Source organism: Bacillus rossius, chromosome 8 (genome assembly GCF_032445375.1).
Source record: "Bacillus rossius redtenbacheri isolate Brsri chromosome 8, Brsri_v3, whole genome shotgun sequence".
In the NCBI taxonomy this organism is placed as follows: domain Eukaryota; kingdom Metazoa; phylum Arthropoda; class Insecta; order Phasmatodea; family Bacillidae; genus Bacillus; species Bacillus rossius.
The window spans coordinates 44467138-44483656 of record NC_086336.1 but is presented as its reverse complement, the minus strand read 5'-3'; the positions used below and the strand labels follow the sequence as shown (position 1 = coordinate 44483656).

Here is a 16519-nt window from a genome sequence, read left to right as displayed (position 1 = left end):
CAGCACTTTCTTTGCCCCCGTTTGCCCCCACTTCAAGCTTTCGGATGGGGGGCCAAATACCCTTGCCCCCTCTGTCAGTGGTGGATCCAAGATTTTGGTTTGGGAGGGGCTCGACCCAGCTGAGGCTAGGCTTTATCAAGGCAAACACTAAAACAATAGTGGACCCAGATGCTTTTGGGGGGGGGAGGGGGCTTGAGCCTCTTAGCCCCCCCTCTGGATCCGCTACTGCCCCATGTATATATATATAATGAAATGAATATCTGGCCGCGACTTGTGCAAGCGGGAGACGCGAGAGGTCCGTCTACTAGACGGACGCCCTCTTGATGCGCAGGCTGGCCAGGGACGACGGCCGGTAGCCCGGCTCCAGCGCCAGCAGGTGGTTCTGGCAGCGCGCCGGGCCCAGGCACGTGCACGAGCACGCCGACACCTGGTCCAGGTCGTCGCTGGCGCCGACGAGCACGTGGCCGGCGAGCAGCTTGCCGTTCACCGCCACCACCTCGCCGTCCAGGGTGAGCACGTGGTGCGAGGCGGCCTGCAGCTCGTTGTCCTCGCGGCGCACGTCCTCCGCGTTCCTGGCACAACCGCCCCGAGCCCCCCCGTCGACCCTCACAGCTGTGTCCGTCCCAGGAGTAAACGCATTCGGATACCATCCATCCGTCCATCCGTTATAAGTGCATCCTTTACATTGTGGCTAGAGGCCACTCCAGTGTTTCAGGGGCACTACGCAACCCGCGTTAACCTCATAAGATTCAATGCTATTTTCATTCTGCTTATAACTAATTAACTAATATAGATTTCGAAATGATGCTTGCTTGCTTGATATGTAAGACAACGATGCTGTTATCAAAGCCCCTTTCTTGAAAAACCGTGCATAAATTATGGTTTTATACTAATCTTTACTAATATGCATAAGTGTATTTGTCTAGGTTTGAAACATAATTTATGCACATTTTTGAAGAAAGGGGCTTTGATAAGAGCGTAGCCAGGGGGAGGGGTGGGATGTTTAGGGGTTCAAACCACCCCCACCCCCCCCTTAGCACTTAATCTTTAATTAATTTCTTATTCATCTCTCAAACAAATTTCATATTAAAACTAAGAAAATATTTACCATTACAATATTTAAATTTAAGTACCGAAAACTGCTAAAATAGCACTATTTTACACTTTAAAATCCAAATTTTCGCGGGGGAGGACCCCCCGGACCACCCGCTTTGATACGGGGGGGGGGGGGGGGAACCATGCTTCTTAACACCCCCCATACACAAATCCTGGCTACGCCACTGCATCACGTAAGCCACAATGTAGAGGCAGGGCCGGCGCGTCCATTTAGGCGAACTAGGCAACCGCCTAGGGCGCCAAGTAGCTGGGGGCGGCGCAGCACGACACATAACAGCTCATATAATATTTTTAACGATTATTGAAACTAGATGAAAAATGGATTTTTGTAACAGTTTGGAGTGTTTATATTGATACATAAGTAATTATTTAAAAGTCCACGGTGACCTTGTTTATGATTTGATAGGGACCGGAAAAATTCGCGGTTTCGATGGCCTTCCGGATAGACTGCACACATCCCCCCTGTACACTCGGGCAAATAACGCAAGTTCATTGGCTGCGGACTCGTGAGTCGTCTCGGCTGGTTCGTCTGTGATTCGATCCTTCTTTGGTTGAGGTTTTATAACTGGTTGAGATTCGTCCACATGAACAGTAAGCCAATAGCAAAATCATCTGAGACGTATATGCATTTGAATTCTAGCCTATCGCCGAATGAATCTGCGAATTTTTCCGGTCTCTAATTATTTGTAATAAGTAAAAAAGTAAAAAAAAAAAAAAAAACACAAGCCTGCTTACTGTTGACAAAATCTTAGGCTTACGTGATGTATTTTGAGGCAAGGAAATTTATTTTTGGGTGTCCGGCAAAAGGCGGGGGGGGGGGGGGGGCTTAAAGGTTTTTCGCCTAGGGCGCCAATTTACCTTACACCGGCCCTGTGTAAAGGATGCATTTATAATGGATGGATGGTATCCGAATACGTTTACTGCTAGAACCACCTCTTAACAGTTGGTCGCACTAATGTGCATGCAACCATTTTGAGTCGTGATATCTACGAATATTTAGTAAAACGTAAATAACAACAACCAATTTAAAAAAAATGTTTATTGTGGCATAGATGTTATAAATTATAGCGTTCAAAATAATTTTTTTTTATGAATTTCAAAATATTAAAAATACTTATAAATATAATTAAGTTTAAGTTTTCGTTTCGGTAATTCTTATTTGAGTTATCACTTATGCTTATAGAATTCTGTAACAAATCTTATGCCAAAAATCTAAATTAATATTATAAATAAACATAATAAAACATGTATCCGAAGGTAATGGATGTAAGGACGCATCAGTGGATGCGAGTGTACGCATTTACATAGGGATGCCGATGCATCCCTTGTGAGAATTCGGAAGCAACGACAAGATGGCCGCGTCCACTACGATGCACTTATAGAGTGGATCCTTTAGCTAATGGATCCATGAGACTAGTATTTGGATGCAGCTTTTGTCAGTTCGTAAGATATTTTTTTTTTTATGTATAACATCTTAACTTTCTGTATTTGTCATTTGGTAAGAGTAATTTCGTGAATGGAACGTAAGTTGCATGGAACGGTAATATGTTGCCACGGTGCTGCCATCTCTGGCGGATGGTGTGAACCAAAGTTCGCAAAGACAAAGGGAAACTTTATAGAATAGACTGTGCAATAAATTTTAACAATAGGTCCACTCTGTCATGGTTCGAATCACTTCACTTCCGATGTATTTCGTAGAAAACATTTTATTTAATATATCAATAAGGGCAATAAAAACACTGGTAGGTAATAAACATCGATCTCATGTGCATGAAACGGAGCGATGCTGGCGCATTCTAGGCACAAGCAATATAAATAAAGATGTCGGCATCCAGCAGAATGAAATAATATGGCGGAAATTACATCATACACGATGGTGATCTCTCGCAGATATTACAAGATTGCATTCTCCAGCAGAGGAAAACAATATTGTGGCCGTGATGTAATAATCCGAGATAGTGGAATCTAACATGGCGACTGGGGTAAAGGTAATTCAAAATGGCGCCTGGGGTAAAGGTAATTCAAAATGGCGACTGGGTCAGGTGCAATGTCATCCAAGATGGCGGCCGTTACAATCCATTATAGCGGACGGCTCCTCATGGCGCCTGAAACCCTTTTTTTATACAACTTGTGTAGCCTACTTACATGGTCATGAACCTCAGCACCAAGAGGTTAATGCTAGCTGCAACCACGGCCAGTCCAAACAAGATGAACACCAAGCTGAGTGCCACATATCCAGGTTTGTTGATAAGCGCTTGGTCGTTCTGCAACACGAAAACATTTCACGTCACTAACAAGAAATTCACTTTTGATGTTAACTGTCAGTATGAACACAACAATGATGTTCTTAGAGCTTTCGAACAAATGTGAATTTCTTACTGCTTCATGTAGTCAAACGAAAGAAACATCATTACTGACTAATTGAAGGAAGATGTGGTATAGAGATAATTAACTTCTGATAAGAAATATAGTACCTAATAAGCTAATGGGTGCTGTGTTTCTAAGACTTAATCTATACACTATACCATCTATCTATCTAGGCAACGAATGCCACCGGGTGCAATCGGGGCCCGCCTCGTCAGGGGTTTATTTGTGTTAGTGAGGCGGGATGGTAAGTACGATGCTCGCTGGTGCTTCTAGTGCGGTATAGCCTTTAAGCACAAGGCTGTGAACTGGCGCGCAGTCTTCTCGTCGTGCATAGGCCAACTATGAGATCTGAGCTGTAACCATTACATTATATTGCTGAGAAATGAAGATAAGGGTGTAATTTACGTCCCATGAGTGGTTTGAAGAATCTACACGAGGTGTTTCATGCCTAAATATTATCCTGAAAACACGTGTTGTGACCATTTCAACTCTGATAAAACATACATTTAAAAAACCAAATACGAAAACATAACTACTCATCTTATCGTAAAAAGACATCACTCGGATATATTGAGAAGCTTTCAAATCGCGTGTTTTTTTTTCTTTAGAAAAGGACAGGCCTTGCGGTAAGGCTCCTATCTAAAATACAAGGGATCCGCAAAGTCTGTTATGCTACAGTTGTTCTGTTATGCTACAGTGTTTGTAAACAACTTCATGTGGTTATCGGTGTTCGCAAATAAACATCATGTAGTGCTTTGCAAGTGAAAATTTGTAAATGTGTACCACTGGTGTTACTATTGAGAATTGTCAAATTTGAGAGAAATTATATGACAGAGAGTCAGAGCCAGGTGCAAATAATTATGTTGGGTCCTCTCGCTATTACTTAATGTCCAACTTTAAAAAAATTCTCATGTTGTTAAAGTTACTGTGGTCATAACTGTATCTGTGATCGCATAAATCGTAAGGTTTTCTATTAATTCTACGGTAAACGTTCCCTATCATTATCCAAGTTTATTCCTTGATCCTGATAGCATGAAATTGTGGTACATGATACTTGCTGGTTCAATTTAATACGTCGAAAGATCCTGGTCAAACAAAAACTCGCATATCACAATGCGAGCAAACGATTTCAGGTCTTGAGGAAATTTTTTCATTCGTAGGTATTCATCTGAAGATCATAATCCTTAATTATATCACAATAGACTACAGCTTCATGCGCAAAACACAAGAATCGGCGTACGGTGCATTTTGTTAATGGAACAGAAATATTCATGTAAAATTACAGACATTTGTAAATTTGTACACACACAATAAATTATCACCCGGGAATTTGTGCTTTCTGTTGTCCCAGTACCTACAATGCTCCAAACCGTTCCCTGAATATCTTTCCAACATTAACTGCGCAAATTAATAAGCACGATAAGACAAAATCAATTCAAATTATTGAATATTTGATTAGCTTTTCCGGGTTTTAAAAAAAATGATTTATTCAAGCAATAATTGAAATGTAAAATGATGCGCCAACTTTCGTAAGAAATAGTCTGTATTATCTCGGAAGACGTATTTCATACATGCAAAGACAAACATAGCCATGTGTTTGTAGTAGTGTTGCGAACTATTTCGTGGCAACTGGGTTTCAAAATACAAAAATCTTCAGTTCTGACTAAAAATGTAAAATTACCTATTCATGATTGAAAAAAAAAACCACATGAATTCACTGAATGCAGACCAATACCGGTCCCTTGATCACGTACGTATGGTAGTATGTAGCCAATTGGCCCCTTTCAGGGACGTCGGAACAGGGGGGGGGGGGGGGAGGGCGGCGAGAGTAGCATTTCGCCCCCCTCCTTTTCCCAGAATAGATGTTTGGTCCTAGTAGTATTTTTCTCAACCAGTAGTTACAAACGTTGCATTGGTGATTACATTGATTAGAAATAATATGTTCAAGCTACCAATGTTCTCAGGTTAAGGAACCAAAGAAATATCTATTGACATTAAATTCCAAGACTGAATCTAAGGGGTAGATCACAATCACATGGGTTTAGGTTATTTGTCACCCATTACCCACGATATTTTAATCCATATTTAATACATACTACGTCATCAAATTCTTGGAATGGTAGATTTAATATTTTGGTTCGGAAACTCATTAAAAAGCATCATTTTGCATCTAAAATTCCAAATTTTTCCGGGGGAGAGCCCCCGGACCCTCCGCTCTAGGACTGAGGTAAGTGTGATACATCTTTTGCCCCCCCCCCCCTTCCCAGGGCCGGCGCGTCCATATAGGCGAACTAGGCAAGTAGCCTAGGGCGCCAAGTAACCGGGGGCGGCGCAGCACGACACACAACAGCTGATGTAATATGTTTAACGATTATTGAAACTAGATGAAAATGGATTTTTGTAACAGTTTGGAATGTTTATATTGATATAAGTAATAATTATTTAAAGTCCACGGTGACACCTGTTTATGATTTGTAATAAGTAAAAAAGTAAAAAAAAAAAACACAAAGCCTGCTTATATTTGATTGTTGACAAAATCTTAGGTTTACGTGATGTATTTTGAGGCAAGGAAAATTTTTTTTTTTTTGGGTGTCCGGCCCGGGGGGGGGGGGGGGCATTAAGGTTTTTCGCCTAGGGCGCCAATTTACCTTGCACCGGCCCTGCCCTCCCCCCCCCCCCCATCAAGAAAACGTCGCGACGTCCCTGGCCCCTGTAAAGAGTGCGCGACCTGGAGCGCCACGTAGTCGCCGAAGCCGATGGTGGTGAGCGTGACGAAGCAGTAGTAGAAGCTGTCGAAGTAGCTCCAGCCCTCGTACTTGGAGAAGACCGCGGCGCCGGTCGTGATGATGACGGAGGACAGCATGCCGGTGGCCAGCATCAGGTTCATCTCCGTCGCCTCCGTCTTCTGGCACTGCAGGTAGCGCTTGGCGCGCTGGATCAGCACGCTCGCGAACTTGTTGAGGCGCTCGCCGATGCTCTGGAACATCACCAGGCCGAGCGGGATGCCCACCATGGCGTACGCCATGCAGAACGCCTTGCCGCCGATGGTGACCGGCGTGGAGTGGCCGTAGCCTGCAACAGTCGCCCCGCGCCGCCTCCTCGTCTCTTTCCGGGCACCCCTTCTGCCGGTGGCACCCTTTGAATATATATATACTGTATAGAAGTCGCGAGTGGATAGGATTTACTCTACGTTTTTCAGGAACATATGATGAGCAGCTTGGGAACTTCGCCGCTGCAGTGCGCTGTCGTAACGCATATACACTGTATAGAAGTCGCCAGCCCAGGTTAAAATTTCTAATACGGTTTGAGGTAGTTGGTTAATTCACCGCCGCAATCGCCACCATCTCTAGGGCATCTACTTGTGGTGGTCCCTAGCGGACAAGTGTCGAACTCTTCAATATATATATATATATATATACTCTTCAATATATATATATATATATATATATATATATATATATATATATATATATATATATATATACACACACACACACAAAGGCGGCACGGAGACGCAGAAGGATCGCGTCTGCTGCTCGCACAAGGCACGGAAACGCAACAGATGCCAACCAACGACATTGCATTACAAGGTTACGAAATATTCATTTAATAAAAAAAAAGTACAGTATGTCCATAAAAGAATGTCCCAGTTATAATGTTTAATAGTATCAACTGTAACACTGTAAAAGCGTTATAGTGTGTTGATACAAGGTCACAATTTTTTTTTTTAAATTGGTTGTATTGTTATCGGCTTCCGCCCACAACAACCAGCACTAGATGCCTTTTCTTAATTGAAGCCTTCTATTGTCATATCATCAATCATTTATCCGTACGTAGATTTAACACCTATGCCTTACCCGGAATTCGAACCCAGTACCCCTCGCGTCGTAAGCTTGGTGTGCATCCGACTACGCTACGGAGGTCGGCTGTCACAAACATTGTTAGACAAGCGCATGCGCGAGTAAGTACTGCTTTGTTGTTTTCTCGCTTCTAGCGCCACCTACGCAAAATGGCGACTCCTGAGCGTTAAAGCGTTTTATTTTAGTGTTGTGCAATTTGCTAAGAACGAATCTGTAATTTCCGTCCAACGTGCGTTTCGTTTAAAGTTTAATTGCGATCGCACAGGTGGCAAAAACATTCGCCGATGGTATAGGCAATCCGGGACAACGGAGCTATTATTTCGCCGGCCTCCACGTTCACCTGACCTAACGCCATGCGATTTTTTTTTTCATTTGGGCTTTATAAAAAAAAATATCGTGTCTACTTTCCGCCGCAACCAAATGACTTGCCAGAGTTGAGACATATAGTTGAAGAGGCTATTGCTTCCATTACTCCGGGCGTGTTAACTAAAGTGTTCGGGAAGAATTGTACTTTAGGTTGGATGTGTGCCATATAACTAAAGGTGACTATATTGAACATTTGTAAGAAAAACTAGGTTAGTATAACTTCAATTTGATGTATATTTGTTAAAAATAGTCCAAATTAAACATTTATAATATACCTTTGAAACTTTGGACATTATTTTATGAACATCCTGTATTGTGCTTTAAGATCATAGCACGGGCAAATTTTACATATATAATAAAAATAATTGACAGAGTAATAATAGAACCCTACATATTCTTGAATTTGAAACCATTTTTAACGTATGTAGAACATGAACAGACATGGCTACCACGCAGCCAAGTAGTCGGCTTCTATTGGTCGCACGCAGCAACTTAAAGGAAGATCTAATCGATACGGGTCCGTTTCCGTCTTCGTGCTGTTGCAGAAAAACTGTTCTGTGATCCTTCTTCGTTTCCGTGCCATTGTAGAACGGGCCTAAGAGACAGCTTTACTTACATTCACATAAAACCGGACTATTAATTGTGGTGGATGAGGCGGAAGGTTAGAGGAGGGGGAGGGGGGGAAGTCAACATGGGAAAGGGTGATACATTTGTTTCGCCATGTTGGAATGAATAGTTTCTTTAAGAAAAATAATATATAATCGAGATGATTGTTTTATTTTTCTGTTGTAAACGTAAAATGTAGGTTATGGTTAGCTTAGAGGTGTAACATAAATAAAATTCTCTCCAAAATATCGTTCTTTTTTTTTTTCCTCTAGAGAGTAGGGTTTTGCTTGTTTTTGTGATCGTAATGAAAGGTTGGTTTCGTTTTGTCAACAACATTTAAAATTCTCTAAAGTTGTAAATGGAAAAGTCGCAAAATACCCCCCCCCCCCCCCTAAAACTAACTTAAAACTAGTTTTATTTGTAAGATGAGCCCGGGTCGGGGAGGGACCTTGGTGCGTCTCAGGCCGAAGCCTATACTTCTAGCCATGCAGGGAGAGGGTCGCATGCATCGTGTGCTAGGAGGGGATTGGACAGCCGTGACTAAGTCCCCGCACTCTTAATTATAGACTATAACTATGTACTAGGTAATTTGGGCACAGGTAAAACCTGCATATACACAGAGAAGACCCTGGGCACTGTCATGCGGGTGTACAAGTTTGCATGCATTCAGTGTAGGAGCACACAGGAGACAGAGGATGGTCTGGATTAAGAGTTGGGACAGAGTACATAGATAGAGTCTACCATGCTGGGGTTGGGAGCTTGGACTCGTGGTCCGCTTTATATTTTGTCCAGTTCTGGGTTTTGTAACCAGGGATGTTTCTATTCGGAAGGCGAAGTTGCACGCGCGAGCGGCGTTACTTCGGGAATGTTCGGGACTGTTCGGAACTGTTCGGGGCGGACCTCAGGCCTCCATACCGATCATGGCCAGCACCACCGTGGCGAAGTAGAAGGCGCCGGCGAACTTCCACTGCGGGCCCGCCTTGTGGGGCTTGTTCTCGATGATGACGATCTCGATCATGCGGTAGTCCTCAGGCGTGATGTTGTACTTCCTGACCAGGTTCTCCTTCACGCCTGGAACAACACACGGGGGGCTCACGTCTCGAGCCGGTCGTCGCTCTCGAACTGCAGCTGCTGACAGCTAAGTTTCAGTACTCGTCAGTGATGTGTAAATATCTAACCTCGGCAACGAGCAAATTCAAGTGTTCTCATGTATCAGATACTCTTATATAATACGAAACTCGGACACGAAATTTAACGTATAATTCTTTAAAGTAATACCGAGCTATATATGTGTGTGTAAATTGGGTTTTCAACTACATTTATGGACGCGAAACACCCCTAGTTTTCGTATCCGCCGTTAGAATTCACTGCCACAGCAGCTACGTCGACTATTGATTCATTCGATTTGCAGACAACAATTTTAAATTATTTAATGAAACTGCTGCGATGAAAACGAAAAAAAAAAAAAAATAACTTTAAAAAAATAACGAAACGTCTTTGTAACTGATTTTAGAAATAAATTATTATTTTTTTAATTGAAATACTACCCATCTTGTTAAAATTAATTTAATAGTTAATACTTTAAAGTTTTACTTTGGCTTTGCGAACTTTGGTTCACACCATCCGCCACAGATAGCCGCAACGTCTTTCACACATTTCAGTTCCTTTACTTCCGTCGTATTCACGAAATTACTCCCACCAAATGCCGTCTACCAAGAGCCAAGATGTTTACACATCAAAAACTATTTGAAACCTGATTTAGCCTCTTGTAAACAGTGGGCCCCAAAACCGTTTCATTTTTCCAGTGGTGCGGGAATGGGTGGGTACAAGTTATGTTTTTCAATAAGAGCTACATATATGATTTTCACACCACAAAATAGAATCGTAATACATAAATAAATATAAAATTATATTATTCGCTAGTGTGTCTGTTGATTTTGTTACAAGAATATTCTAATAATGTTAATTTTAAAATCTTGACTAATCAAACCAATGCCGCACGGTAAAAGCTGGAGGGTAGATGAATGGGCCCTACGCAAGAGTTTCTTCACCGTATTCACAACCATCGACTGTCCGTCCGTTTGTCCGTCTATACTCGGAAACATCAGTGCTACCAGTTAATCACACGGACGTTCTAGTTTTGTAGGGACTGCTTGTTACAATCTTCCCGAAAACAGCACGTTCAGTGTCACAACGTCAATTAGTGGAAACACACAAAAGTTAGGACCGCTGTAAGGACTGAATACAAGTTGCTTGGAAAAGAGCATTTTCAAAAATAAGATTTCAACTGAAGCTTGTTTAAACCGCGAATGCTCATCCATGCAGTCCATGGATTGGTGAGGATTTGTCAAACGAATAATAAAAAAAAATTACCTTGTGATTGGCTATATATCACGTGAGTGATGGAGGGATTCAACAAACCAATGTTCGGTGCTGGCTGGCGTCAGGCGCGTATCACGTGGCCGCCATTGACATAAGACATGCCACGCGTCCCGGCCGGATTACAAGGGTCGTCGCCAGAAAGTGTGTGGGGGGGGGGGGAGGGTTTAGGGATTCAACCCCCTCCCCCCCTAGAACCAAATATTTAATTAAATTACTTATTCATAACTCAAAAAATTTCATATTAAAAATTAATAAAAATTTTACCATTACAATATTTAAATTTAAGTACCAAAAACTGCTAAAGTGGCACTATTTTACACCTTAAAATCAAAATTTTCCCGGGGGAGGACCCCCCGACCCCCCGCTTTAATACGGGGGGGGGGGATGCTTCTTAACACCCCCCATACACAAATCCTGGCTACGCCACTGGTCGTCGCTAACCCCCTCCCCCTCTGCACCCCGCATATCGATCGTCCTGCCTCGGCGTCGTTATCTGTCTTTGGGTAGCCTGGGGAATTCCACGGGCCGTCGCGTGGGCTGACGACGCAATTCTCGACGCTTCGGGCGTTGGGTTGGCGCGGGATGACGCGACTGGACCTGACTGCACTCGTCGGTTCTGGAAAGGCTGCCGGACCCTATTTAAGCCGCGACGCCGGCCTCCACGGAAGTTCCGAGCGGATCCCATGCGAAGGGAAGTGCGACGGCGGCGACGGAGTGCGACAAGTGCTGCGGCGAGAGTTGCGCGAGAGGTGCGATGTGTAAGAACTTGAGACACTGAGTGACTTGGGAATAAACATTCTTGATTGAGAGAAATTGGTGATTAGACATTTTTGAGTAGAATTATTTATTATTACTGTAAATAATAGTAATCAATAAACAGGGCCGGAACTAGGAGATTCGTTAGGGGGGGCGGGGGCAAAGCTTAATTTTCCGCCCCCTCCTTACCAACATTATATAATACACTTTTTCGTTAGAAGCGGTGGTTGAAATGATACCATTCACTTATACATAATTGAGAACTTTTATTTATCAAGTACACAAATTGGAAAACTAATACAATTACATTTTTTTATTATAATGAAATAGACTGTTATTTAACTATTGTTTATTGTTTGCACTACAGTGAAAATTAATGTCTTACCAATAAGTTTATTAAGTACTAAAATTACATAAGGAACATGTGATTCTGAATTAAGTATAATATTGTATTGATAATCATACAAAGAAATTCAATTCAAAATTTAATTTTTCGAGCATGATTAGCTGCAAAAGTGTTAATAATATCATCAAAATTGATAAAAACAGCTCGTTTGTGTTCAATAGATATAATACTTTGATTTGTTAATCTCTGCTGGCCCATCGTGCTTCTCAAATAGCTTTTAATAAGTTTAAGTTTACTAAAACTTCTTTCACCTGACGCAATTGTAACTGGAAGGGTGAGAAACATTCTCAGAGCAGTATTAATGTTAGGATGTGCCTCCTCCAGTTTATTTTTGTAGATAAGGCTCAACATTGTTGATGCTGTAGCATCTTTTAATTCATAGTCTACTGTTAATGCATGGTGCTTAAAACTTTCAATTTCAAATACGAATTCTTCTTTGTTAAGATCGGCACTGTGTTTCCTAATTCTGCTGCTTGACTTTTAAATCTTCTACCTCCATTTTATGAATTTGAACACCACTTAAAAATCCAAACTTATTGTTAATGTTCTCCAAAGCCTTAAACCTGTTTCTCAGTTACATAATTAATCTGTCAATGACTTCCATCATTACTTGATGTAAGTTTTTTGGACATACGCCATTGCTAAGCACTTTTTCTGTAGAAGAAAACTAAAAAATAAAATAAATAAATAAGTAAAAATAACCAAAATACAAAAAGCACAAATTAAGCAAAAAATTGCTGTTGTCAACAGGATATAAACACCCCAAACTATTCCGTAACAGGAATATGGTCAACAAACAAAGAAAAACAAACAAAAATTTACTAAGAGAACGAAAAAAACCCACAAATGATGACGACACAAAAATATTGAACCCAAAAAAATTCAGCACAATGGTTGAAACGAGACAAAAAACACGACAAAACGAAAAGACGAAACAAACACAATAGTTTTCCAAAACAGAGTAGAACGATAAAAACCCCATAAATGATGACAGCACAAAAATATTGAACCCAAAAAAATTCAGCACAACAGTTGAAACGAGACAATAACACGACAAAACGAAAATACGAAACAAACACCATAGTTTTTCCAAAAAAGGAAACAAGCGACGTTTCGGGAACTGCTATATGCTCCCTTCCTCAGGCAGAGACGCACATGGTACGAAAACACAGGAGAGACTGAGTAGGGGCTGGAAAAATGAGGGTCTTTATCATAGAAAGGGCTACATCTTGCTCAGCCAAGTGATCACCCGCGCAACGGGTCCTTGAGATGCCAGCTTTCATCGCAATGGTTTTACTCACTCCAGACCACGAATTATGGTAATACTTGTTTCTTAGAGTGAAGTAACACATTTGAAGTACGAATATATTTACAAATTATGCATAATCAAGTTAAATAGAATTTCTTAATTTCTTGGCTAACTTATTGGTTGCGATATGTACACTTTCAAAACTTTTTTTAATGACTAGTTTCAACTTGTTTTAGTGAACCACTTTTCATATTTTGCCGCCCCCTGATATTTGCCGCCCGGGGCACATGCCCCCCATGCCCCCCCCTTAGTTCCGGCCCTGTCAATAAAACTGTACAGTAAAAACTAATTGGGCTATCCATTACGAACCCAGTTCTCCCCACATTAATAAAATCTTAACTGAATTTGATCATGTGATAGCATATCAAACTCTAATCCGTTAGATCATGTGTTACATTCTGCCCGTATGAAAATATACGGCAATGATGGGTGATTTGGAGTTAAGTAAATTAATTTCGTGAGTAAAAAGATTAAACTGATAGGACTACCCACTGGTCTTTAAAGAACTTTGGCTTACTTGCAATAAATAGGATTACTCGATCATAAGCAAAATAACATTTTAAAGCACAGTAAACTTATTTGTAAGTGAAACAGAAATATTAATGTAAAATTTCAGATATTCGTACATTCGTACATTTACTTACATGAAAACTATATCACTACAAAAAAGTGTTAGCAGTAATACTGGGTTCGGATACTTACCCGGACAGTTATTCTTTGTGTTATCACAGTACTACTTCCAATAGTAAATAGGTTATTTGCAAACCGTTCCCTGAATAGTTTTCCAGTATTAACTGCGCACATAATTAGCATGTCACAACAAAATAAAGTCAAAATTTTGAATATTCAATTTAACTTTTCCATAGTTTAAATTTTTTTGACGTGACAACGTCTAATAAATCGATGAATGCCGGCTGCACGCACGAAAAAGTGCCCCGTTACGCACATTGTCACGTTACGCTGTGTCCCGTTACGCTCATTGTACGCTTGCGCCGCATCTATCTCTCTTCCACTCAATTGGAACAACCATCGAAGTGACTTTTTCGAGGCACATTAAACTTGAATTACTCCCATTCGTTTCCTACTTTTCCTATCATCGTCCTATCCTTAACAATAATACAGATTGGAAGAAGTTAAATAGCAAACATGTATAAAAGTTATTGTTAAAATAATCTCTTCGTTAAAGTAATAAACATATTTGAATTAATGAGTGCAAATAAAAGTTAATTTATCAATTAAATTGTAGATTTCATTTCACTCCTTCTTTGTATCCATACAAAATAGTGATAATTCAATAAAAATGATTAAATTTTATTCATAAAAGTATGCAATAATTTCATCAATGTTTTGTTATGACGTTGTCACGTTAAACTATCGTCCATAAACCGACTTTACAGACAAACCATTTTTTTTGCATGAGTGAAACATCAATCATGCGCCAATTTTCTTAAGAAATACTTAGTATTATATCGAAAACCGTATTTCATACGTGCAAAAAAAAATAACCACTGCCACGTGCTGTGCAAAGATACAATATATTTCTTGCAGCATCCCAAAGAAATCTTTTGTAAAGAATGCAGGAGGAGCCAGTGGCGTAGCCAGAATTTGTGTATGGGGGGTGTTAAAAAGCATGCGCCCCCCCCCCCCCGTATTAAAGCGGGGTGTCCGGGGGTCCTCCCCCGGGAAAATTTGGATTTTAAGGTGTAAAATAGTGCTATTTTAGCAGTTTTCGGTGCTTAAATTTAAATATTGTAATGGTAAATTTTTTATTAATTTTAATATGAAATTTGTTTCATTGATGAATAAGAAATTAATTAAAGATTTGGTGCTAAGGAGGGGGGGGGGGGGTTGAACCCTTAACCCCCCCCCCCTGGCTACGCCCCTGAGGAGGACTAATCTCCGCGGGGCCGTGGAGGGTCGCACTCACTGGACAGGAACTCCCATCTCTTCCGCTCCGTGTCCGACTCGAGGGCGTCGAAGACGGCCGCGCCGATCAGCAGGTACGTGAAGGTGCACACCACCAGCGACAGGGTGCGCACGTTCTGCCTCTTCATGCCGCTGTTCGCCGACCCCGATCCGCAGCCCCGCACAAGGCTGGCTTCACAACAGGGGACGGTAGGAGTTATACCTACTTAGTCGGAGTAGTAAAAAAAAAAAAACAACTTTAATTAACAAAAACGACTGCAGGGATAGTAAAAATTCAATTGGTTAATTATCAATTCAATCATATTAAAAAAAAATACTCAGTATTCAATGTTAATATAAACACACGTATAAAATTAATCATTTAATCTAGTAAAATAAACGAGATGAATTATAATTAGTAATGAAAATCAATAAATACGCCGAGTCTTTATTCTAATTTATTTATTTTAATTATTTATTACATAATAGTGATAATTTATAAGCCAAATTATACATCCGGGATCCGGGAACATAACCTCACTTATAAGTTAGATACAAATACATTTGAAAAAGTTTGTAGAAACAATTTCTATCACTAATATTCACTATATATATATATATATATATACATACATACATATACATATAATATGGACCAGTATTCAATATCAATCACTAAAGTATTGTATTTAAAAGCACACACAGCCTTTTTTTTTTATCCTGTCAACTTTTGTTGCATGCTGCGTGCGCATCGTAAAAATTTACTGTCATAATTTTTTATAATGCGCCTAAATAAATATATCTTAACTTCACTTACATATCTGTGTGAAATCCGTTCACATTAAAAATATTAGTGTTAATTTTTGCCAATTGAATTTCACGATGTATCCGACATCTGCTGGTAGTGTCATTAATAAAACTCTTAACACTGACTGACTGACTAACAGACAACGCACAGCTTAAACCGGCGGGTCTAGAAGGATGAAATTTTGCACAGGAGTTCCTTACATGACGTACGTGAGCACTAAGAAAGGGTTTTTGAATATTCATCCCCTAAGGCAGGGTTTCCCAACATTTTTCAGTTCGCGACGCGCTTACAGGTTTAGTATTTTGTTGTGGCGCCCTGCCTAGTCGAAATATATTATGTACAAAGACAAAAAAGATAATAATTTTTATGACACTAAGCACAGAAATGAAAACAACTACAATCTGAGGCTCACATATGTATGTGTGTGTATATATAGGTATATTAAAATTTACTGACAAGAATATATTATTATTACAGAGTAATACTAAAAAATTCAGTGACAAGTTAATCAATTGCTAGAAAGCAATCCAGTAACGTGTCTCGCGCTTCGACAGTGCTAATTGGCCCGAGTTTCCCATATTGTCGTATTAAGATATTAGGACCGGCGCTTGTAAACATTGTAAATCAGCTGGTCAGGG

At 40.5% G+C, this 16519-nt stretch overlaps 1 protein-coding gene across 1 annotated transcript; it reads right to left on the bottom strand.

Moving 5' to 3' along the window:
• Nucleotides 1-304: 304 nt before the first annotated feature.
• LOC134534831 (two pore potassium channel protein sup-9) lies at nucleotides 305-15222 on the bottom strand. Its single transcript, XM_063373456.1, has 5 exons — nucleotides 15096-15222; nucleotides 9231-9386; nucleotides 6212-6555; nucleotides 3262-3380; nucleotides 305-572 (listed from the first exon to the last, which is right to left on the bottom strand). The coding sequence occupies exons 1-5, from the start codon at nucleotides 15220-15222 to the stop codon at nucleotides 305-307; spliced, it is 1014 nt and encodes a 337-aa protein (XP_063229526.1).
• Between the last annotated feature and the right edge of the window lie 1297 nt (nucleotides 15223-16519).

Bases quoted from the DNA above. Each gene is read 5' to 3' on its own strand.
- LOC134534831 (XM_063373456.1), bottom strand. From the start codon at position 15,222: ATGAAGAGGCAGAACGTGCGCACCCTGTCGCTGGTGGTGTGCACCTTC. The intron at 6,556-9,230 runs GTATGGAGGCCT...CGACTGTTGCAG, and splicing joins GGTGGTGCTGGCCATGATCG to GCTACGGCCACTCCACGCCG. The intron at 3,381-6,211 runs GTCGCGCACTCT...TTCGTGTTGCAG, and splicing joins GCGACTACGTGGCGCTCCAG to AACGACCAAGCGCTTATCAA.